The 26,540-nt window shown below is 34.4% G+C and overlaps 2 protein-coding genes across 2 annotated transcripts in view; both read right to left on the bottom strand.

Annotated features, from left to right (window-relative positions):
• The window catches only part of LOC109830909 (coilin-like), an 18,186-nt gene extending 6,631 nt beyond the window's left edge, over window positions 1-11,555 (bottom strand). The window contains exons 1-5 of the mRNA XM_020398266.1: window positions 11,300-11,555; window positions 9,301-9,365; window positions 5,260-5,517; window positions 2,243-2,515; window positions 1,008-1,241 (exon numbers count right to left, since the gene is read on the bottom strand). Coding sequence (XP_020253855.1) covers window positions 1,008-1,241; window positions 2,243-2,515; window positions 5,260-5,517; window positions 9,301-9,365; window positions 11,300-11,500 — 1,031 coding nt within the window. The 5' untranslated portion in view covers window positions 11,501-11,555. The remainder of the gene's footprint in view (window positions 1-1,007; window positions 1,242-2,242; window positions 2,516-5,259; window positions 5,518-9,300; window positions 9,366-11,299) is intronic.
• Window positions 15,564-26,269, bottom strand: LOC109830452 (pyruvate kinase 1, cytosolic). The gene is made up of 16 exons (XM_020397706.1): window positions 26,220-26,269; window positions 26,027-26,123; window positions 25,811-25,908; window positions 25,297-25,452; window positions 23,882-23,959; window positions 22,959-23,090; window positions 22,079-22,159; window positions 21,858-21,929; window positions 21,667-21,756; window positions 20,049-20,193; window positions 19,800-19,888; window positions 18,536-18,631; window positions 18,322-18,389; window positions 18,078-18,177; window positions 17,739-17,798; window positions 15,564-15,943 (listed from the first exon to the last, which is right to left on the bottom strand). Exons 2-16 carry the CDS (start codon window positions 26,106-26,108, stop codon window positions 15,791-15,793), a joined length of 1,500 nt encoding a protein of 499 aa, XP_020253295.1. The 5' UTR covers window positions 26,109-26,123; window positions 26,220-26,269; the 3' UTR covers window positions 15,564-15,790.

The following is a 26,540-nucleotide window of genomic DNA, read 5'->3' as shown; positions in this document are numbered from 1 at the left end:
CCATGCTTAAGGGAAATAGAAGCCTCGGAGAAAGAACTAAGTAGACACCACATGGCACGTAAATTTTAGAAATGCATGCTTATGAACAGAAAGAATCCCAAAATTTAGAAGAAAAAAAAAACCTCTTCAATGCTTCTTATTTAAGAGGTAACAAAAAACAACAGTTTGTTAACAGATGATCTTAATAAGAATGAGGAAGCTTCTCGCCATTAAACAATATCATTGAGGAAGCTTTCCATCATTAAATAATATCATTATTTATTGTCTTGAACTATGTAGCCCTTCAGGAATACTAAAATGAAGCCATAATGGCGGTGTATGACTAGAGAAGCAGGCAACAAGCTATTGGTTGGAATGATTTTAAGCTTGGAAGAGAATAAAGGTATTCTTCATGAATAATTAGGTAAAAGCATACCCAGACTGGAGATGTATCTAGTACTTGGATCCTTGTACTCAATGGATACCAATAAGAAACTTATTTATATTTTTCTAAGTCAAAATGTACTGCAGATGTATCAAAATATATATCAGACGAAAGATAAAATCTCTAATGCATGAAACATGGTCGCATTTCAATTATCTTGTACATGCATTCTTTCCCCAAACTTTCTTCATGAATAGTTATAATCATTTGAGGATGGCTAGGTCGTAGACAGGCGATACCAAACACCTACCTGCCATCTGCCAGAAGGATTTTCAGTTTAGAACAGAATAGAGCTATGCTTCATGAACACCTAAGATAAAGGAGACATCTGGTATCGTACATGTCACCAAGATAAGTGGACACTTGTCAGATAATTCTCTCTTCTAATCTATGTTGTTTTTTCCACTCCTGTAAATGCTTAACAGAACTTTACGTAACTTGTAAATTGTATTGGCGCTGTAATGAAAGAGGGGGAACCTTTGGATTATTTAGTTGAATTACGCAGGTTTAAGTTTAACTGATAATTTGATGTTGCAAAAACATAATGTTTATCAGAATATCCCAAGTGTCTATTTAAATGTACCTTTCTTCCATTAGCATGGAACTATGATTTTTATTAACATTATCACTAGGTTGGGAAGCAACTTCTGCATTGTGGGTTCCATCTTCACCAGATTGTTTATTCTTCATATGTAGATCTCTTGCAACATTGACTTCCTTCTGACTATTGCTCTGCTTCTGCTCTCTAGAAATGTTTTCCGCTCCTTCAGCAGTACGGATTGATTTTTCAGTGCTGGTCAACCTTGATTTTTTCCTCCTTTGACACGAAAAAAAAGGAAAAGAAGACAAACTTAAATAGTTAAACAAATATCGATCACAATAGTATATATCCTTCAAAGTTACTATAACATTCCTTTTGAAAATGTATGTAGAAATATTGCTGTCTACGTCTACAAGAACTATAATGCAGCTCCATTGAAGAGGTGTCATTTGAAGAAACTACCACTTAGAGTGTATTATTTCAATTAAAAGTTGGAAATATTTCACTATCAGTGAGTTTGATTGCAACTAAATATCAGAAAGTAAAAAAAGGACATCTTTCCAGTTATTTGCATTTGTTAATGCCGATTATTTTCTTCACTAGAGGTACCTCGGCAGTCCCAAAAAACCACAACAAACCTGTCAAATCTTTTACTTTTCACATTTAATGCATAAGACTATGTAAAGTCGACTCTTTCTAACAAGTTGTACAACTGGCAAACAACTGATGCAACAAAATCAGATCTGTTTAAACCTATATGAGAAATCGCCCCATATCCCTTCATCTAATGTGAGAAAAATTGAGGGTGGTGGCTTGCATTTGTTAACAATGATTTCATCAGTTGATCATATAAAAGATCATCAGTCACAAAAGGAATCGATCTTGTAAAGTATAAAAAAATTACCAGATGATATGAAGAGCATATTTTCCAGCTCAATGTTTTCTGTGATTTTCTAACAGGTTACATAGTTCAAAACAATACAATAATGCTAACGATTAAAGGAGAAAAGTTCCCCATAATGATACAAAAATTATACTTGTAATTAATTAATAAAAGCTTCTATCCCAGTTTTAACTAGTGGTAGGTGCATCCCGAGCTTCAAACATAAAAATGACGTGATGTTTACTATCTCATTAGTAGTTGTTGCATGATTCCTTTTAAATGCAAGTGATATTAGAAGTTGAAGCAAATATTTGTTTCATATTTCGGTTAATAATAATGAAAACTTGTAAGCCCTTATACACAATTAAGACAATTGATTACAAACAGAGCTTACCTCTTTTCCCTTTGATCAGAACTTGTCCCCTGTGCAACATTATCTTTTAGCTGAGAAACAATATTTCCATTTCGAGAGGGCATCTCAGCTTTCTTATGTGAACCTCTCCGTGAGCTGCCTCTTTTAGAGGACTCTAAGGTCTTCCCTAAATGGATATCTTCATTTCTGCCAGCAGTATCTTCCTCCACGTCACCAATTGTGTTTGGCTCCTTGGAGATGAAATGAGGGTTACCATTTATCATATTGTATAAAATACAAGCACGTAAGCTGCTGCTTTAATATACTAAAAAGGATATATTTTATGTATCAGACATGCAATAACAAATCAAAACAAAATACTGTATCCCATCTGTATCAGATGAAATGAGGGTTACCATTTATCATATTGTATAAAATACAAGCACATGAGCTGCTGCTTTAATATACTAAAAAGGGATATATTTTATGTATCAGACATGCAATAACAAATCAAAACAAAATACTGTATCCCATCTGTATCAGATGAAATTCACAATGCCACGAGACAACAGATTTACAAATGACATGCCATATCTGTTATCAATTAAGGCATTCGTGAAAAAGTTAAAGCAAAATAGATAAACAAAATAAGGGTAAACCTCTTATTCTCCTTAAATCTTGATAATTTAAATAAAATATTGCAAAACAATGCAGCACACAGACACTTTGATTGTGAAGAGGCGAGACGGAAGCCATGTAGTGGATGCGAATAGTTCTCTTTTTTCCTATTTCAAAACTATTATTTTAGATTTGTGCATCAATGGTGTCCATATTGCATCTTACTATGTCCATATTGGATGTCCATGTCTATTCTTCATGAAAAATAATCATATTAAAACAAAAAACAATATAAAAAGGGAAAACTCTGCAAACTTTCCAACAGAATCAATCAAGACTATTGATTCCTTCATGAGTGAAAAAAGACTCATATTCTCTAGAAAATATGTAGATATGTTATTTTTCTTATTCCTTCTCTCTTCCAATTACAGTTTAAAAGTTGCTCTATATAGATAGATTTAAGTATTGCTCTGGCCCCCTCTGGAGTTCCCCATGACATATAGGTAAGAGATTGCTTCAGCTCCCTTTGGGATCCCTTCGGACACATACAACAACACATTTAAGGGATTGATCTGATGATTCTGACCCCCATCGAGAATGCTTCGGAGACCAAAAAGTTATGGGATTGCTTGGGTTCCCTTTGGAATTCCTTCAGGCCCCAAAGCATATGGGTTTAAGGGATTTCTTCAACCCCCTTCAGGAATGCTTCAACGCTCATATTATATCCCCCATGGGAACACTTCGATACCCACACAAAATTAATTGATTGCTTTGACCCCTTTAGGGTTGCTTTGGCACCTACCGGCGAAAATCAAATTGTGGACAAGAATATCTGTAAAATAATACTGAGATCTCGGACTGGAATATCCCAAAACTTACTCTAAAAAATATGTAATTAAAGGAAGTGAATATCTCTAAAAAAGTTCACGGACAGGAATATCTTTAAACTAAATAAAAAATAAAACCATGGACCTTTACGCACTTAAACTAAATCCAAAAATGGCCCCCCCCCCCCAACACACACACACACACACATGTCATTACATTACAGAATAATTGTGCCCATTAAAAATGAATTTATTTGTGCAGACTCCATAACATTAAACTAGTAAAATAATGCACAAATAAGTCCAAAATTCAACTGTAACGAACCCGAAGTTATTAATGTAGACAAAAACAATGAATGATAACTCAAGATAGACTGCCAAGTCTCTAAATTGACAAAAATCCAAGATAAGACTGTCAAGTGTCAAATATATCAATTGATAAAATTCAAGATGGAATGCCAAGTCTCCTAATTGGCAAAAATCCAAAATAGACTATCATGTATCTAAATTGGAAAAAAAATCTAACATAGACCAGTAAGTCTCTAAATTGTTGAGAAATTAATCCAGACTGCCAAGTCTCTAAATGGGTAACATTCAAAGATAGACAATTAATTCTCTAAACTAGCAAAAAACATAGACCTCCAAGTATCTAACTTGGCTAAAATTAAAGATAAGATTCTCAAAAGGTAAACTGAGGTCACACCATTGATTAAGCCATATAAACTAACATTTGAAATGAAGTAAAGTTCAATTCTTCTTCAGAGTCCCTTTTGATGTTTTGTATGTTGACCCTTAATAGAAGATACTTTTTAAAAAAGAGGGTAAATAACAATAGTCTGAGCCTGTTGGAAAGCATAGACCTATAATTACGAAGCCATATTTCATATGGCGAATTTCAATATCTAATTTCAAATTTATGCATCCTTCAGATCATAGTCAGTGATTAGATCACCATTTTGAACCTTTTCAACAGCTATGGCCTGCTGAATGAAAATAAAATAGGAAGAAAATAGTGGTGAACTCGCAAGGACTTGGGAACAATGCATTTGGATAAGCTAAATTTAGCAGCATGAGTGTTTGAGAGATAAAAAAAATCACACTTGTACATAAGCAAGAGAACCCGAGTAAAAAATCACGCTTGTACACAAGCAAGAGAACCCTGTAAAAAAATCACGCTTGTATATAAGCAAGAGAACCCGAGTAAAAAAATCACGCCTGTACATAAGCAAGAAAACCCTGTAAATCATTTGCCAAATTCCTCCCTAGGAAAACTCTCGACAGGAAAAGTGATTTCCATACTCCTAGAATCTGCCAGTATTAAATCCACCTTCCACATCATGCATTTTTTAGTTTGTGTAGCTAAGAAGCAATATTTCTCAACATTTAATCTTATGACTACAAAATTAGGTAAGATAGATTTGTTATAGGAATTAAAATTGATATCAAACTTTTAAGGGGCAGTATGCTGCTCTGAGCACAAGGTTAAAGAAACTGTAAACATCTGGAGTAAATTGTGTGGCAAAACTTAGGCAATACAAAGCTACTTGGATTTTGAAATTAGTAAAAGAAATTATGCATGTTAGCTATATTTAAAAGAAAATCTTGAAAGATTACTTGGAGCCCTCAATTCCATCTGGATGTTTAATTTTTCTCTTTGATTTTGTTCCCGTGTGGATAGCATTCTCATTGTGTGTGCATAATTCCTTATCATTTTTTGTCTCGCAACCTGAATCCTCTCCAAATTCTCTTATTGGCAGAAGTTTATCACTAGAAACTGTATTTTGCTTCTCCAGAACTCCGGAACACTGCATTTGACATGAATAATCACCAAGCTCTATCACATCTATCACTATAGCATCCTTCTTTCTGACCCTGATACAAATAACATTTATATCATTAGGACAGAGTCGGCATATATTGGACTTGGTATGTCTAAGTGTATACGTAGACCAACACATCAAAAACAACATGAAATGTTTTTTTTTTCATCCAGGAAGATAGTGATGCAGCAAACAATTTCATACGCTATAAAAAGTTTAAAACAACTGCAACACTATTGTTTTTATAGTTGCAAGAAAATCTGTGATTAGTGGACAACTAAAAGGAACGGAATAAGATGAAATATCAACCTGAGATGTTATGTTATCCAGGAAGATAAGTGATGCAGCAAATAATTTCATACATTATAAAAAGTTTCAAACAACTGCAACACTTTTGTTTGTATGGTCCAAGGAAGCCAGCAATTAGTGGAAAACTAAAAGGAACAGAAATTCAAGTGTGATTTCTGGAACTACACCGCAAATCAAATAGGCTCATTTGTTTGAATATTCAATTTATTGTCTATTTGAATATAATACATTTTTTCCAAAGTCAAAGTCTATAACGAAAATAATATATGCACCAAGTAAAGCATGAAAATAAACTATGTTAGACATCACAATAGAATAACTAAAAGTATAGGGCAAAATAACGGAAAACGAGAGATACTTACACTCCAATACTGAAACAACAATATTACAAAGTAAAGCTCAATCCCTTACAAATATAATGAGCATGTCAGAAGTGTAGATTCCATCTCCACATCTAACAAATATTGGAAACCAACACCACCACTGCACTTCCTTAACATTCCTTAGTGGGTACTAGTTGGAAAATTAAATAGGGACGGAAAAATCACAACTTTCAATAGAAGAAACCTGACTTAATGATGGATTTTGATGTAGGAGGGCTGGATGTAGGATTGGTAAAGTTCTGATGGATTTTGGATGGGAAAGATAGGGACTTAGAACTGTTTAAGGTGCATGTGGATTGTGGGGTCAGTGCTGATGGGTGACGGCGGACTAAAGGCTTGGGAAGGAGTTCGGCCAAGTTGTGGTGGATGATAGCGGGTGTGAACTGGAAATGATCCTCCAGGGAAGAATGGGAAGATAGGAAGGGCAAAAATTGATTTCAGGTTGAGAACAGGAGGCAGGCTTCATGTTGCAAGAAAAAAAAAGAAGAGGGAGATGGTGAGGGTGCTAGATTTGTGCTGCTCCAGGAAAATTAAGAAGCGGGAGAAGGGGAGGCTGGTACTTTAGAGGAAGTGGCGATAGGGTAAATAGATTAAGGCTAGAGTTTCAGTCTCAGACCAAGCAAATCACATGCACTCGTCAAAGTTTCATCAAAAACTCAATCTCAAATTCCAACACAAAGCTTCTGTAGAGTTTCTATATATGTATAAAGCAAGTAAGCTCAACAATATGTATAAAGCAACTAAACTAACATGACTCAATCTAAATCTATATCTATCCCTATCCCACTTATAAAAGATGATCGCTATGTCAAAACCTTTGATTGCCTCTTTTGCACTCTCAATCAAAAGTTCTCAATCAAAAGTTTTGACATAGCAATCCCTCCTTTATACGTGTATAATCTATAATTTATCAATAAATCATGGGTTTATAACCCCTCCATTTACACCCACTTAAATCATATTAATCCCATCAAAACCACTTCAAATTCCATTATCATAACCTCATCTCCCTATCATAATACTGTAGATAAAGATTTAATCGATTATTATGATCTAAGCTTGGTTCCACATAACGCGATGACACCAGAGAGGAATATGAATGGTTAGTTTTATTCTGACATTTTTGCATTTTGTTTACGATTAGTTACATTTGTTCATTTTACTTTTAGTTTGATTTTATTTCATTTACATGATCTGATGTTTGCTTGAGTATTCGTTTAAGTTCTTCATCGTGATATCCTTGAATTCTTCTTTTCTTTTCTTCCTTTATTTTTCCTAACTATGATGCTAACATTCACTCTCTCTCTCTCTCAGTATATATGAATCTGATGAAAAAAAAGTAAAGATTCCTAATTTTGTCTTCTCCTCTTGATAGATGATGCATTCCTCACTGCGCAGCAACATGAGTTCTTGCAGCAACTTGGCGACAGGGGTTGGAGAAGGAAAAAAGAAATGGGTTTTCCGATGAATAGATGGAAAGAACTAATTCTAATAATTATGTAGATTTTTAGAGCAACCTAAGTCTCTTTCTTTTCTTTTCTTTTTAAGTTCTAATTCTAATTTATTTAATTAAAATTTTGTCTCTTTCTTGCCTTTTGTTTAAATTTACATTTGTTTCCGCTGTCTGATATTTGCTTGAATTATTTTTTTACGTAGTACAAAAGTTTGTAAGGAAGATCGTGCAATATTTGCTTGGAATATGATTTTTAATCAAAATAAAATCACAACAAAAAGAATATATTTATAATCAAGTTTATCTTTTCTAAAAAATATATACACCTAAAAAGATTTAACTGAATGGAAATCTCAGTTCCACACTGTCTATACGACTTAGTAACAAACAACCCAGTATACGCCTAACTTGATTAAGGAAACCTAAAGATAATAGAGATGGAAAAAACCAATTTTTTATGTCTATGAGCAACGCACGGCACTATACTTGTTAAATTAAACATGAATCAAATAAATAGATTAAGTCCAATGGTCAACCAAGGCAACTAGTCTAATCCAACTCAAGGCTAAATCAAGCCTTTCTCCGAAATTATCTAAAGTAGGTCCTGTAAACCCGATCTCCAGTACTCCTCCATTATTCATCACCTTACAAACTATCATAAGTCATGACACTAGACTTAGCAGCTAACATGAAACCATTGACAAACAAACCCACTAAAATCACAAGATGTGCCTATTAAATTTTCCCAACTAATGCAAAGACCAAAGAGGCAAAGACTTAATGCAAGGACCTTGTTATAAGCCCATAAATCCATTCATATACGAAGACAATAGCAAAGAAAGAGAAAAGATTTTGCAAGCCAGAAATAGTTTCGATTCTAGTGCTTTATATACAAACTTCAGAATGTTGGGGGGAGGGGGGGGGATCAAAGAACAAAATATACATGAGATGTCTCTTTCCAAAAAAAAACCTTGTTTCAAGTGACTATAAGGTGAGCACTACTTAAAACTTTTGAAACTACTATCCTATAAGGGCAACAAATGCACTAACCAACTCTACCCGCTAACCACTCAACCTCACTTGTCATTGCCATCTTCTTGACTAATACTACTACGAGCTTATGCAATAAATCGCAAGTCATCATAAGTTGCTCATTTTCTGCAAAGCCATCCTTGTGGTAATCATCATCCAAATTTTACATATTAAAATATTTGGGTATGGAGCACAACTCAAAGTTGTGAAAATTTTAATGACAGACTTCCCTAGTTTTCAAAAGGAGGAGGTCAGAAATCGACCTATGGAAAAATCACCAAGGATAATTTTCAGCAGCAAAGGACCTGATGATTATTTGGCATACTATTTTGCGTACTGGCATCCATCCTTTTGTTAGCTATGCAATCTCCATAAGTAATTGAAGATCAATTCCCCAAACCCTCTAGACTAATTTATCTAGGTGGTAAAGGTAGTAAAGACTTCATAACATGATGATTTCCAGAAAGGATTTTGTGTCCGGTGTAACTTTACAAATGCAAATTTTACATGCAGCATAATCTCAAGATAAGAAACTATGGAACATCTAAAAATCAATACAAAACACCATTATGATTTCAAAAACGATACTACATTCAAAAATAAATAGAAAGTTCAAGTTCAAAAAATATAATAATCTAAATGTGTAAAAAAAACCAACCTGATGATGTCCTTGTCTTTCAAAATAGATGTTGATTCAAAAGGTGGTAAAACAAAATCATCCATCTGCAACATAGAAACTAAAAGATAAAGAAGCATGAAAGGCAGACAAAATATAGACCTCATCATTATTTTTCTAAACCGTTTTTTAGTTGATGTATATTACACTACACGATACAGTAGAAGGTACATGGGAAATATATAATCATTGTAGTGACAAAGTTAGAGAACATGTTGATGTGCCCCACGTGCACATTCATGTAAGCATACGTAGATACGTACAATCATAATGCCAGAAACTATTCACGTTGAAACCGGACATCATGCAAGAAAGTAAAGATCGTGCTCACACAAGCAAGTCACGAAGACCTTCTTGTACTCCATACACACACCCCCACACACACAAGTGTGCAGTAATATAGTGATGATTCTGAAAGGCTGAGAGTTGTACCATATGTGCACGCATTCACATACATTTAACATAGATAATGCATTGCATGTTGTTTGATTTTATGTATACAGCCTGATAAACGTATTATAACCCCCAGTGAACTGAAACTCCGTAATAACAAGATATCAAATATAATTCCTGAGTCGTGATTTCATAAGATAAGCTGTGATGTTCTGGTACACAAAACTCTCTCCATTTCAATTCTAATTTTCATTGAAGCACCATCAAATTCTATGTTTCGTGATCAGATCGTTTCCCTTACTGCTTAGTTCCCTCAAAATAAAAAGGGAAATCAAGCAAAACCCCTGAAATTCTAAGGGCATTCTACCTTAGCGGTTGATTTTTCAATCCACAGGTTAAAACTTTGAGTGCTGCTTGATCTATTTTAAACTCCTCAAACATGAGAAACTAATGATAGCTTCATTCATTCATTTGTTCAAATCCTTTGCACTGTTTTGCATATAATCTCACTGCACCTACTCAGAACATACTACTTGGGGACTAAAGAGTCCTGATCATTATCTTGTGAATAATATGGAGACAAAAATCAGGTATAATATTTTCTTCATAAGAAAGGCATTTTATGCTTCTAGCAATGATGCTAGCATCTGTCAGCTCTATCAGGATTATTTCATTTCTTCGGATGGGTAATAAAGTCAGACGTCAGTTGAGGGGGGAAAAACCTTATATTGCTAATGCTTGTGGAAGTCAAGAGTTCAAATTGTAATCTGCATATTCTTTCAAAATATCTGCATGTATAAGCAATAGTTGACATTACATGCCAGTACTTTCCTCTAGTTGTTCTCTGCCAAATTGGGCTCGTTTAGATCCACAGCTCAAAGTGACCAATTCTATATCAGATGCGGCCGCCAATAAAAAAAAAATGTCCTATGCTTCATTATGCTTATATACAAACTATATAAAAATTCAAAAAAAAAAATAATAATGCAGACTAATGGTACATAGTATGCAAAAACAACAAAGCCTTTGCAACAAATTTCTGGAATCAGTTGCACAAATCCAATTCTTCTACTCATTTCTGCTATGAGACATCTTCTCCGTTAAGTTAATCATTAATATATCTATATCTCTAGTCATGTTTACCCCAGTTAACCATAATCTTATCACTTCTTCTAACTGGTGCATTTATTGCTTTCAGTTGTATGTGACCAAGCCATCTCAGTAGATACCCTCTCATTTTATCCTGAATAGCAACAACCTCTAATTTTCCTACGAACCACTCATTCCTTACCCTATCTTTTAGTGCACATGCACAAGACCGTCGTGACATTAGCATTCATGCCGCAGACATCTTTTTAAACATGTTCTTTAATTTGCGCAACATCTTGATCCATAAAGCATTGGCAGTCTTATAAATGTCCCGTAGAACTTTCCCCTTCAAAAATATAGTAGATGCGCATGCGTGCGTGTGTGTGTGTAAATAACAAGGTTTTCCTCAATAACCAGAAGCATGTTAGTTTAATTACCATCAATAACTTGGGAGATCATTATATTTTCCTGTAATGGGTTACTTTGTGTGAGTACTTACAGAGAGGAGGAGGCCATGGGGGCAGGAGAGCTTGAGATTGAAGCTCGTGAGGATATAAGAGGCGAGGTCGGAGATGGTGGAGATCGATGGCCTCCTCAAGAGAAGCCAGCACCGCTTCAGACCCTCCGATCTCTGAGGCTTTGTAAGGAGCTTGCGATCGTCGAAGACCACGCGAACCCTCAACGCCTCCTCCTCTTCCATGGCCGATGGCGGAAATTTTGGGGGAGCGCTCTTGGGGAGGGTTTCCCCTTAAACCCCCGCTGGGTTTTTGTCATATTAAGACCTCCACATATTTGTTAATTATAGCTTAGGCCTCAAGTGCCTATATTTTTACATTAAACCCCCGCACCTCTCAAAGTTATTTTGGAGGATGCTCTTCATTGTCTATACTACTATCTTAAAACATTGGTGAAGGTAGGAAAAGTTTGAAGGGCATCAAAAAGTTACTCTTCATCCGACTAAAGACGTTAGGACGATTTGATCATTTTACACACAAAAAAAAAAATTCCTTCTCTTTTTCTTTTCTTTTCTCTTTCTTTATTGCTATAATTTTCTAAAGCGTACCATAGAGCTGACTAATTAAATATATATTATGTTGTATATATTATAAAAGATACAAGTATGAAATAATAACTCTTTTCCATGTAAATATATACAACAAAACAAGGAATTAGAGTTTGAATATATTTCAATATAAATGTCATAACCAATTTCGAATAAGTTAAAATAAAAATATCACATATTAAATGAATAAATATTATAACAAGCTCTTCGAAATATCTACAATACTTTATGGTATGAAAATGACTATTTTCTATATAAAAATTAGAATAATTAAAATTTTAGTGTCGGTTGTACGTGCGTTAATGCTAGTATGTGCGACTATAATTACTCTTCTTATGAGTAAAGAAAAATTTGTATGAAATCTGTCTAGGAGTCTCCTTAGAAAGAACTGAAAAGATTTTAGATATAATTTAATGAAGATTTGGGACTCTAGTTCACAATTAAAGAAGGCTTTGGAGGGTCTAATATGATAAAAACCCAAAATCCCCTTTATAAAGGGGAAATGAACAAGTTTTTCTTATTTCTTATTTTTTATTATTTTTCTTCTTATTGAGCAAGCTATATCTGTTATTCTCATATAACAACAACGCCTCGCTAGAATTGTCATACTTTTTTTAATATAATTATGCACAGAATCGAACTCAAGATGGTGAGAGCCATAATGGGACGTCCACCCGTGATGGGTAAATACCATAATTAAGTTTTAACAATCATTATTAATCAAAAGAAAAGTTTTAACAAAATCATTCATAAACTATCTTTCGTGAATAAAGCTATTATTATGTAATTATGACTTTTAATGCTATTATTCATTCTCAACTTATTCATTATTGAGATTAATTATCTTGAAAGTATTATCATTCAAAAAAATTATCTTGGCAGTGTTTACAAATGTATTTGTTTTATTATTTTTTTAGTTTCAAACAAAAGTTGATCTTGTGGTTGTCCATTTTAAACTGATATACATCAAATCATCATATTACCAAAATACGACCACCAGAATGGTGTGTTATAAGAGGGGGTTATGGTTGGGACAAATTGGGGCCAAGTAGGAAAATTGTTCAAATTGAACAAATTTACCCTTTTGGGATATTTTGAGTGGGGTAAGGTGGGATAAAGTGGAATAATGGGATAATTTGAGCATTTGATTTGACAATTCATGTGGGATAATTGATGATGTGGCACCTTATTAAAATATAATTTTATCTATTAATTACTTCTAAATTAACTTATTCAATTGGTTTAGTATATTATTTTGTATATTATTATAATATAAATATTATTTTACTTTATATTAAAATATAATATATTGTACTATACTTATAAATTAATATTATTAATTATTATATTGTATTATATTATATTATATTAGCATGATATAATATATATAATAATTAATAAAATATAATATCACTATATTTAATATAATACATTATTTTATTTATACAAAAATATAATGTGTTATACAATAATTACTAATTAACATTATATTAGTATGCTACATTATATAATAATTAATATAATATATGAATAATATATATAATATAATACTTTAATAATATATTATTTAATTTAATATATTATAATATAGTATCATAGGATATAATGTACTTTATAAAATATTATAATATTTTACTTTATTCAATGTAATATTTTAAAATTTTATATTAAAATTAAAATATAATATAACATATATATATATTACATGATAATTACAATAATATATATTAAAAGGTATCATGTTATAGTTAATATATTATATTATATTATATAATATTATTATATTAAAATATTAATATATGTTACTAAAATATTAATATATGTTACTAAAATATTATATAATATTATAATAAATATGTTATACTATAATTACTAATTAATATTATATAATAATATATTACATAATATTATTAATATATGTTATTAAAATATTATATATATGTTGTTAAAAAATTAATATATGTTATTATATAATATTATTAATATATGTTATTACAATATTATATAATATTATAATAAATATGTTATACTATAATTACTATTATATAATATTATTAATATATGTTATTAAATTATATCATTAAAATATTAATATATGTTAAATTTTATATATCATGTCATATATTTATAATATATAATTGCATGTATTAGTTAAGTAATACAAAAATATTTTAAAATTATCCCAATTGCCTTCAAAGTGGAACAACATTGTTCCAATATGGAGGATGGGGTAAATTTTTACTATTGGGACAAAATTTTTGTATATGAGTGGGGTAATTTTATCCCAAGTGGTGTAATTGTCTCACTAATGTTCCAAAAAACTAATAACACAAAAAGATATTATTCTTGTTCTATTGTCCCAATGAATAACACTATGAAATAGAATCCCTAAAATTATCCCATTATCCCCCAAAATATCTCAACCAATAACCCCCCTAAGCGATTGTCGCACGCTACTGCAACGAGACAAAAAAACATAGGACAAATTTTCAAAACCAACCTATTTACAAATTTAATCGCAGAAAACAACCCATTTCAAATTTAATTGCAAAAACCGACCTGGTTTCAGCCTTGGCGCTGAAACCAGGTCGGTTTTTGTGAAAAAACTTTCGAAACTTCACGGGAGTTGAACTCCCGTGAAGTTTCCCAGTACAAAAAAAAAATTTTGAACTACGAAACTTCACGGGAGTTCAACTCCCGTGAAGTTTCGGATAAAAATTTTCAAAAAACGACTTGATTTCAGCTCCAGGGCTGAAACCAGGTCGGTTTTTGCAATTAAATTTGAAATGGGTTGTTTTCTGCGATTAAATTTGTAAATAAGTTGGTTTTGAAAATTTAAAAACATATGGGAAACAAAATTAGAAAAGCGAGTGATTAGCAAACCAACTATGTTGCCAGCTATTTGACACCTCTCTAATAACATGACAGCATTCTGAAGCTAGCAATGTTAAAAACAAGGGGAAATTGCTTCTAGCCCTCAATTTTCTTAGAAGTATCCCCTTTGAATTTTTCAACGCTCCCAAAAGTAAAGTCATAATTCCCTGAGCCCCAAAACACAAAACCCAAGAGTTAAAAATATGTGAAGACCATAATACTCTCTCTCTCTTTCATGATGTTACTGTGATGATTTGAAATGGGTTTTTTTTTGGGGTTTGGGGTTCCCTCCAAATTTTTCCAACGGCGTCAACATCGACGGTGAAACTTTCCCGGCATTCTTTCATGAGCCGAAGAAAACTGGGATCTTGAAGACGGTGATGACGAGTTGCGTCGCTAATCCCCTTAAGTTTACATATTGTTGTATTTTTTTTTTAAATCAATGATTTGAGATTAAAGTAGAGTTTGTAAATTTATATATTGTTGTTATTTCACTTAATAAGTTGGTGGTGAAGAAAGATTACGTGTTGGTTTTAAATGTTACGAGTTAGTTGTTAAGGTTACGAGTTGGTTGTGAAGTTTACGTGTTGGGTTTTGTGTTTTGGAACTCATGAAATTATGGCTTTGCTGTTGGGGGTTTTAGGAACGTTGAAAAAGTCGAGGGGGAGGGCAGCAGAATACTTGAAAGGAAATTAGGGGCTAGAAGCAATTTTCACTAAAAACAAACCACCTCTATATCATGAACTGGTACTCGCTTGCCTAAAAACATACGAGCCATCAGCATTTTGCCCATTTCATATAGTGCAAGAAAAAAATATTTAGAGCATGAGGAACAAAAAAGAGACTGTTATTGCACATCTCAGAAGTTTGCATGTTGTCATTGTTGCAATCATATGCCCAGTAAAACCACGCATGAGCATCTACATACAAATGTAAAAGGTCTGTGCCCCTGCCAGCACAACCTCACAATATAACATTCAGCATTCTACCCTGCTTTCCTTCAGCGTCGAGAAACAAAAAAAAAGCTTTATTGCAGCCAAATCTCTAGAGTTATCAATCTTCCAACTCAATGATCTTCACCACAGAAGCATCACCTACTTTTTGGCAAACGACGACTCGGTCATGTGACTTTATGACCCCAAAGGCCTTTCCATGATCGAGAGCAACCTTCAAAACTGACTCGTTGGTGGCGCTCGTGGACTCAGCCTACACAAGCACAACATAAAACTTGTCAGCTTTACAGACAAGAATATCGCGAATACCAATAAAATGGATGAGTATCTTCTTTTATTCTTTTCAGAATTTTTCCTGGAAGAAAAACATGTTAGCTACATGCAAGTCATATTTCATAGTGGGGACAAGATAATCTATTGTAACTACTTCAACAAGAGTAGGGTTACTGAATATTAACTTTGTTTCTTCTTCAGTTCCATCTTCAGTGGAAATCACAACCCTAAATCTCCTGAAAGGATCTAGATAGAGACCCTAGATCGCTGTCAAACATTGCCAGCACAAGTTACCAGCCCATGGTGTCCATTACCTTCTCCTAGACAACTCGTTACCTTCTCTCTAGTACTTTAATCTTAATACTATCATCAAATGGAAGCAGAAGAAAGGCAAAATGTATTTTTTTTACTTGATTATTGTCTCTAGCCATTGGCCGGAAGAATATTACTGCTCAGCTTCAAGTTACTCATCTAAGAAATTGGTAATGACAATACAACCAAACTTAAAATCATGCTATATCGATACAAATCATGCTATAATGATCAGGACTGAGCAGAAGTTGTTCATAGCACATAATGTCCCTAGCGAACATGGTGGGGTGTTTCTAAGTGACAGAGAGGGAGAGGGAGGGGAAGGATGCTAGAGATGGGAGTTGTCAGAGTTGGGCGAGTAGGTTTGAGCATTGTTGTAAATTTTTCTACTTCGAGTCACTATTTAAAACATTTAAAATAAGAAATCTTGGTAGTGATTGCAGAAAATGATGTTAGAAGTGACGATAAAATATCAAACATGATGACAGCTTAATCTAATCCAGCAACCCAGTAATTTAACTTAGACAAGCTAAACCAGCAATTACCCAGATTACTTAAAGAACATGATTGTTGCAGTTGAGTTTAGAAGAAAAAGTTGTGGGATCTCCTATCTTGCTTGTTTCCCTATGATCCAGGTCCCATCATCTTTCACAGCTGGAGATTTGCCTGCTTGCACCGCATGATGCCAAGTGCGCAAGCAAAAGATAAAGGAAGGAGGGAATTCTGTCGTTATCACCAGGCGCATATTATTTCCTGATACAACTAATATTTTCTCAAATGTTTTCTAATGTTCTTAATTACAGGGGAAACCCTGAAAGAACTTTTTTATATAGTACTCTGGATATTTAAGGTTAGAGTTTAGACTTTCCATTGATTTATAAAAAATTATCTCTGCTGCCTTTCCCATGGATTTGGTAAATTCCTGAGCCAAACTTGAATGGATTCTCAACAATACCATCAGGGCTTTTATTAACTGGACGTATAACAGTCTGTAGTCCACCTCGAATGAATCATAGCTTGCTCAAGTCCACTTCCGTTTATGCATATACATAGTATGGTTTTGGTTGGACTTCAGGATTGTGTTTCTTTCCATTTCTACAGCAAGAGCATTTCTTCACTACAGTAATGTCATTTGTTCTCTCTTCTTCATTCAAATAATTTGGCTCACACGTCATTTCATGCTTGTAGCTCGAGTAAAACTTCAGAAGCTACTTTTTGTTCTTCCTCCTTACTCTTTAGAATTACACAAAAGTATTGACTCATGTTCATCTTTAATTCTCATTACTTCAAAGTTTTACTTCATTTTTTATCCTATTTCTTTAATAGTACAAATCTTATATACCTAGCAAGTTCATCCACTGAGATCAATCCCATCAGGATATAATACAAAATGCACCAGAATAAGCAACTATTAACTAGCCATCGAACATATTAATGAGCAGGATTGAATATAATAAGCTTACAGGATGACGAGGGTCCGCGAGCATTGGGAAAAGCCCTCTAACAATAAGTGACTGTCTAGCCTGCCAATTCAATAAAGATAACAGGAACATTCAGTTATTCTGATACCGATTCAGAGAAATAAAAATATCAAAGAAAATCATACTCAAAACCATCTTCAACATTTATGGTGAGATACAATATTAATATAGTCATTGCAAAGAGAAATGTTGAGTAGCGCCACATGGATACTTAAGCCACTAAAATAAAATGGGAAAACCAAAGTACATGATGCAAAAAAGGAAGTTTAAAAACAAAGCCAAATCTGTTAAACATTAATTTAATTGAAAATAGTCCATTACCTCGAAAGCACCACTAAAACTCCATTTGAGTTGGTTTGTCTTGAGCCGAGGGATGACAACTGATAATACAGGCATTGTAGGCCTGTACTTCGCAATTAATCTGCATAAAAGGAAAAAATATCAAGACTTCTTTCCTATATTCAGGAGCTGGCAAATAAAATCGTATTACTTGTGCAGTAATTACAACTTTCACTTCTAGAGAAAATAAGATCTATCTTTGATTTGTATCCAATTATAGCAGTACCTTGCCGCCCTTCCGGATGAAGTAAAGACAATAATGACAGAAGCCTTAACTTTAATTGCAGCACGCACCTGTAAGAACATGATTATAAGCAAAATCTACGAGAGCAACTTTCCACAAATCATATTGTAGATAACCTGTTCTTCTAACACAGTTACAACGCACAAAATACAAAACATGAAAAGCTGATGAAAGATGGAAAAGGGAAAAGGCATACGGCGGATGAAGCAATAGACTCCAAGTGAGTCATAGGCTCTCCAACATACTTCACAGTCTTCTTGAAGTACAGGTCTTGGTTGAAAACCTTTTCAGCCTACAAATATGTGCTTAAAAGTGATTAGCGACAAAAACCAAAAACAGAACTTGCTGCATGTCATAAAAGTAGTTGAAACAGAGATTTACTAATAGGACACATGTAGGCTTATGCAATAATCTGCTATCCTAATTGACAACTATTGGTGCAAATTGCATTAGATATGGAAACTGGAATAAGTTTAGTTGACTCAGAATGTCAATGACTTGATCATTACAGCTTCGGGACATTCCTAAACTGTATTATGAATCTTCATTCACATAGAGAATAGTAAGTGAATCCGCTCTATATCGTATACTGTTCACTTTTGCGTGAATTCATATTACTTATAATTACCAAATGTAGATAGATTATAAATACTAAATGTAGATGGACTACTGTCAATCCCAAAACCAAGACAAACAATCAATTATAAAATTAAGGCATGTCACGGCCGGGCACAAATCCTCTTAACAAAAGGACTTGCATAGCCTAACCCTGACATTTTCAATAAGCATATTCCAGGATCCAGATATATCATCCATAACAGTTTTATATTCCAAATCCAAAAGACTTATTTATTATATACTTATATGATGGTTTTATTTATGACCACTTTATTACCAATATACTATCTAGATAAGATACACTGCAGCCAACGATTGTGTTCACATCCCCACGGCATGCCGGTTTTAATCCAGCGAGTCGTTGCGATCTGAAATTGTGTTTATTTTCAAGGTGAGTTTCCCATGTGCTCAGTAAGCATTACACATTAAGTGATTTATGCAAATGAAACCATCATATAATAACATATCCTTATGAAAAAGTATCTATGGATCACATATCTGAAAATTATTGGCTTATTGAACACATCAGAGTTTGGCTCTGCAAATTCTCTTGTTATTAAGATCCGGGGCACGTTTTCATGTGCCTTAATTTCATAATTGACCATCATTTGGATACGTCACGATAGAAGTTAAGACTGAGTAGAAAACGTAATTTATAGCCAATGATCATTCCGAAATCCCAATGTGAGAGAAGAGAATACACCATTTAGCCCTATAAAGCGCTACACAGTCAAGTAAACTTTTCTAAGTAACACAATCATAAATTCCCAGAAGGTCATCTCAGCTCTCCATAAAGCAAGCATAAGTAAATACCGTTTTTTAACAGAAAGCACAATGCTTACCTCTGCACAAATTTTACCCACAATGGAAATGGTTTCAACTGGGTATAACCCACGGAGAGTTTCAGCACCTAAAAGAATTGCATCACTTCCTGAATACAATAAACAGCCCAATTAAAAAGACAAGCATGTTATGGCTTTAAGACATAGATGTAGCACAAATTAGATGAACTAAAATGCCATTGGTAATTTGCCTGGATGTCAAACAAGCTACAACAATTCTATAGAAACTGTTTTAGCATCAGAATATACCGTCAAGTACTGCATTGGCAACATCGGTGGCCTCTGCACGAGTTGGCCTTAGGTTGTCGGTCATACTGTCAACCACACGAGTAACAACTGCAGGCTTTCCAGCCATGTTACACTTATATAGAGCAGCTTTCTGAAACAGAAATACCTGAGATAGCAAAGGAAATTAAATTGCTACTCCAATAACTAAAATATTAGTGTGCAAAAATGATGTGCCAAAAGAGGAAAGAGGTGCAATAAGACTTTTCTACAATCGTGAGTCGCTAATCAACAATCTTGTTTACAAATCTAGATGTCATCTCTCTCCTTTTTATTTTATTGCAATGTTCTAGAAAGCGCTAGATGTTTCTATGTGCCATACGTAGCGCCCAGGGCCCAAGCGCCTAGGCGGATGCTTAAATGGCACATAGATGTTTTTAACATCGAGAAAGGGAGGATCGTTTTTGAATATTCAAATCATGTCCTCACTGTTTTACTTGAGATAGACTTAGGCATAGAGTTTTGATTGCCAGTGCATTTCAACCTAGCTAACTCTCTTCAACCATTACTATGCTTAAGTGAGCAATACACCTCTTTCCAACACCATACAGTCCGCATAAGCAGCGTAGATGATACAAAACCAATTACAAACATCATGCCAATTCTTCCTCAAGACTAATAAATGTGCAATAAGACTTTTCTACAATCGTGAGCCGCTAATCAACAATCTTGTTTACTAATCTAGATGTCATCTCTCTCCTTTTTATTTTATTGCAATGTTCTAGAAAGCGCTAGACGTTTCTAGGTGCCATACGTAGCGCTCAGGGCCCAAGCGCCTAGGCGGACGCTTAAGCGGCACACAGACATTTTTAACATCAAGAGAGGGAGGATCGTTTTTGAAGATTCAAATCATATCCTCACTGTTTTACTTGAGATAGACTTAGGCAGAGAGTTTTGATTGCCAATGCATTTCAACCTAGCTAACTCTCTTCAATCATTACTATGCTTAAGCGAGCAATACACCTTTCCAACACCATACTCTTTCCAGCACCATACAGTCCGCATAAGCAACCCGTTCTCCCCTAGGTGCTCCCAAGACTTACGCTAGCGGCTTAGGTACGATTAGGTTTAAGCGGCCACCAAGACCGCTTTGTAAAACAATGTTGGATTGTATTTCTCACACTAGTGCATTCTCAACTATTATAAGCTTCCTAATCCTTGTACAAAAGGTCAATCAAAACTTTGCTACGTATATCCTCCTGATTAAACAAGCAAAAAAATGAGAATAGATAGGATGCTGTGATCATAGTTGATGACATATGAAGAAAAAGAACTGTTTGCATATTTGATTGCCTACCAGCAAGATATGCTTGTATTTGAAGGGTAAAAAGTTCTCCTGCGTGTTGTTATAAAGAGACAATATGGCAAGCAAAAACTGTGAGCCACCTGATAGTGTTACATGCTCATCTACATGACAAGCACCCTATTCACAGGGTAAATGGTAGCTTTGTAACAGCCATGCCTGGATGCATGTCCAACCATGCTTAAATACATTTCATGAAATACTAGGTTCACAAGACAATGCCATAAAGCAAACAACCTTCTCACTTCTCCATCTAGCATGCAAAGATAAGTTTCTCACTTTCTCAGGTGGGAGATCAATTCCCAGATTCCCCCTAGAAAGAATGATGCCGTCCGCTTCTTGTAGAATCTCATCAAAATGGGTCAACCCCTGCAAAAAAAATTGAAGAGGAGAAGTGAGTGAAAACTAGAAAAACTATCACTCAGATAAGGAAATGATGTATTCAAGCAAAAGATTCTAAAGCAACTTGCCTCAATGTTTTCGATTTTTGCAAAAATCTGGGTCTGGTGGAGGTCGCCTAACTTTGACAGAAATTCACGCGCCTAAATTGTAATGAGCAGAGGAAACCCATTATTCCAGCAGGAAAATGGAATACAACAAGAGAATATTGATTATTCATTGCTACTACACAGCTAAAAAAAATTATGCGCAAGGGAGATGCATAAAGCCAACCAATAAGAACGTGTCTTACATGTCGAACATCCTCTGCATGCCTTGTATATGATAATGAGAGGAAATCGATATTATTCCGAACACCCCATTTACTAATGACCTGAAACAATTGATGATGTAAAATTAGAGAGTTTGTGGTAAAAAAATATCAGTAATTTGCAGTAGATAAGACTAGTGCTAGCAGAAAACAAGACTTATCTTTGTTCATTTCCACATGTATGGAGGATCAAGGATTTTCGTACATTATTCAAAGTGTACATTATTCAAAGTGTACATTATTCAAAGCTAAGTCAAAGTAAAATATAAGAAGGCACACAATAAATAGACCAAGGATCCAAGACCAATAACCTTCAGGAAGGCACATGCACATTGAACGCAAACAGACTAAAAAACCCTGAAAGGCTAAAACGGCTTTGAAAATCACAAAGCAGTATGGTAATAGCAATAAGCAGCGTGAACCTTGTGGAAAAGAAGAAGCAAGATGTTTAAACCCTACATGACCACTTAAATAGACCAGTTGATGTAATTATGGCTAGCCATAATAGTCAAAGTGCTATGTGGCTCAGAACAATCCCACTGACCACAGGTTTTTGGAATTTTCTTCAATCCTTCCAAAAGTCTTATGATGCATAACATGGCAAAATGCAAGGAAGAGACCAGGAAGAAAAAAATATTATGTTTCTTATTTTCAATGCTTTCCTCCATAAACTAGGATTCTTAACTACCAGGGTAACATGCTAAAATGCTGGGTTTTTACATTATCGATGTAACAGAAAGAAAGAGTGGTATCAGAAATAGAATGCTTAATAACAGAATGGGTTTGTTAGTTCTAAAATCTGGAAATATTCGGTGATTCGACCCAATGTAAATTTTTATCACACGTACATATATATACTTACATCTTTGTCATTATCTGTTAGTGTAGGTAAGTTGATGTGTATTTGAGAAATGTGCAGAGTGAAAAGAGATCCAGCCAGAGTAGCAGTATTCTTAATCACACAAACAACATCATCACCCTTTAACTCAGCAACCTGCAAAATGAATGAAGGCAAAGAGTTTGCATAAGAAAGCAACATGAGAAATAAAGCCATATCAGATAAATTTTATCAGTTTTACAAGTGAATTGGTAAGCAAGATAGGCCACTTCTGTTGAAGTTATAAGTTGTCAAAAGGAAAATTAGAACGTGTCCAACTTAGAGCATGTTTGGCGACTTTGGAAGATAATCCACTTGGCTTATAATTCACTTTTACAAGTGAATTGGTAAACAAGATAGTCACTTCTACTGAAGTGATAAGTTGACAAAGGAAAATTAGAATGTGTCCAACTTAAAGCAAGTTTGGCAACTTCGGATTATAATCCACTTGGCTTATAATCTAAAAATCTAAAAATGGATTAAAAGCAAGTGGATTATAAGCCAAAGTGTTTGGTAAATCTAGTTGATGATAATCAATATTCAACAGTAGAGTGATTGGCAAATGGATGGCTTACAAGCCATCATTACTGTCAAAATGACCATAAAACATTTAATAGGGTTGGAGAGTTAAATGGAGTTTGGAATTTTGTGAAATGTGAGGGGTATATTGGACTTTAACTTGGTCAAACCTTGTGGCTTATAAGCCACCAAAAAATAAACTACGATACACTAGTTTATTTTTTGGTGGCTTATTATCTAAAATAAGCCATTTGCCAAACATGTCCTTAGCAAGTAATACCACCAAATGTGCACAGAGATGAAACATACTTTCTTTCTGCTGAAAGTTTTCCATAAGGATGATTAAATATCTAAACTGGTCAGGGTAATTGATAGCCTGATAGTCATACCTCTAGCCAAACTGAAGTAGTTTCACTTCCAGTGAACAAGTATTGACCAATGAATATAGTGTCGCCTGCCTTCACCGCCTGCAAGGAAAAGAAAATATTACCTATAGTAAGAAAAGTTGTGTTCGGCCGCAGCTGTCTTGAAACTTATTTGGCAAATCTGGTGACCAGATGAATCAAAATTATGCTTCTTACTTTCAATAACATATGAAGTTTGGTTGTACATATTGCACACTGGTTGTACATATACACTGCATTCTGACAACATTTATCACTTTATTGCCATAAAAGCATAGGGTCGAGAGATCTTTCAAGTTTCAAGTTTAGCGTTAAAATAATATGATAATAATAGAACCCATTAGAATTTCCTACAGGCTTATAGCACAAAAAATAAGGAGTAGAAGTGGAAGATATTACTTGAATGCGCCAAAAATAACTTAATCTCAATATAGCAATGTCTGCTCCACAGTTATCAATTTGTTGTTTAAAAAAACTATTTGTGATACCCATTTATTTCAATTGATTTGTCTTGGACATGCATTTCTAGATGTAGCATAAGACAGAATCTTATGTCCCATCATGAGTTAGGCCTATTGCATTAAACACATGGAAGTATGACTAAAGAATCTTGCCAGAAATTAGAGTTCTATTTGCATGAATATTTTCTAAAATGACAATACTCCCTTTTAGTTCCTACACACTAACTGTCACAATTTTTTGTGTTAGGTAAGAGTTACCCTTAAGGGCCTTACCTCTAGACTAACTCTTATTACCAAACAAGGCCTAAGAGTTGTAACTAACTATAAGGGAACTCTCAAACACCAGAAAACTTCCGCCCATCTAGCTTTGTGTAATTATTCTTGAGTGCCTTGAAGTCATTTATGTGAAAGAAATTGAACATGCATGCTTTATAGTCGATAGGAACTAAAATTTTTTACTGTTCAAAATAATTATGACAATTGACAACTAAAGTACAGTTTAGGCAAACTAATAAACTGAGAGGCCTAGGATATGTGCAGAAAGTGATTGGCAATGACATGGAGGACCATTTAAGTTTCTTCTCTTTAGTGCTGACTGACTGTGCTACTTCTTTTCTCATGCATTACCATCAGGAATTATAAATTTTATACACTATCAAGTGCCTAAAACATTTTTTATCATCTGCTCATAAAATAGACGGAATTCATAGAAGGTATAGTAAGAATTATGACTTAATGACAGTAAAATGGGAAAGGAAAAGATACAAAACCTAAACATCTGACACTAACAAGCAAAACTTGATGGCAGAGACAAAATGCATGATGTGGTTGAGTTGGTTGCTTTATAACACCATATCAAATTGTCGATATAAGAGACATAATCGATTACAAGCCTTATTTACACAGTTTATTTTTATGCTGCATATGAAAGGTCCTTGCCTTTGCCAGTCCGGTGAAGTTTATCGGCAGCAGCTGAGAGGATGCTTCCTTGGATTGATCAGGTGTCAGGGTGACAAAACCATCTGCCTCAAGTGAAATCGCACGCTCACTTTTGTTGACAACCTGCAACTCTGGTCCAACTGTATCGAGCATCACCTTATAGAACCAAAAAGATCGGATCAGACAAGACACCGAAAGATCAAGAGGAGACCTTTCATGTACAGACCAAATTAGTGATCTATCAAACAAAACTAAAAGCTCAGTCTGCCGCCTTAAAACCCCAAGGTTTCGCACTTTTCTAACTTTGATACCCTAAAAGCCCTAACTTTGTTCCTCACTTTCTCGAAACTCAAAAAAACTGTAATTTGGTGATGAAATTTGTTTTTCTTGGCTGATATTCCCGAACAAAATTAAACTGACAAATAGAACTTTAGGGTATCAAACTTACAGACGGTAAAAACTTTAGGGTATTAAAGTGCAAACAACTCTAAAATTGAACAATAATAAGACTTACAGCGCAGAGCTTTTTGGTGCCCTTAACAGCCATCTTGAGGTTCTCCAGAGTTTGCTGGTGGTAATCAATGTCCCCCCACGAGAAATCAAATCGTGCCACTGCAACAACCCAACCAACAACGAAACGAAGACGAAATCAAAGCTTGATTATAATTATAAATAAATAAATAAATAAATAAAGTGAGATCTCGGTTCGAGAAATTTCAAAAACCCTAACCAGACATCCCAGCTTTAAGACAAGAAGAGATCACTTCAACACTCCTTGACTTCGGACCCAGCGTCCCCACGATCTTCGTCATCGCAGGGAAAAAGCTCTGCAAACAACAAATCAGATCGAATCAGATCCGATCGAGAATCGCAAAAAACAGCAACTCGATTTAATTGGGGGGGGGGGGGGGGGATAACGTTAAAGGTTTTGATGGCTCGAGGATCTGAGGCCATCTGATGGCTTTTAAGAAGAAGATGAAGTCCGGTGCATCGTGACGGAGGAGGAGGAGGACGACGATGAAGAGATCTGAAGAGGGAGGGAGGAGAATCTGGAGGCTGCAAAGCTCGGGTTCCCTTACCTTTTATATATAAAATAAAGAAGAGAGATGTTGAGAAGGGAGAGTGTTTCTGCTATTTTTTTTAAGGACAAATTTTCAAATTCGACTCATTTGGCAACTTAATTGTTAAAAACGACTTATTTCTAATTTAATTGTTAAAATTATTTTTGTTTTAGCGAGTTGGTT

The sequence above is a fragment of the Asparagus officinalis genome, chromosome 2 (genome assembly GCF_001876935.1).
Source record: "Asparagus officinalis chromosome 2, Aspof.V1, whole genome shotgun sequence".
In the NCBI taxonomy this organism is placed as follows: domain Eukaryota; kingdom Viridiplantae; phylum Streptophyta; class Magnoliopsida; order Asparagales; family Asparagaceae; genus Asparagus; species Asparagus officinalis.
The sequence above is the reverse complement of the archived record's forward strand: the minus strand, read 5'-3'. Positions and strand labels throughout refer to the sequence as shown.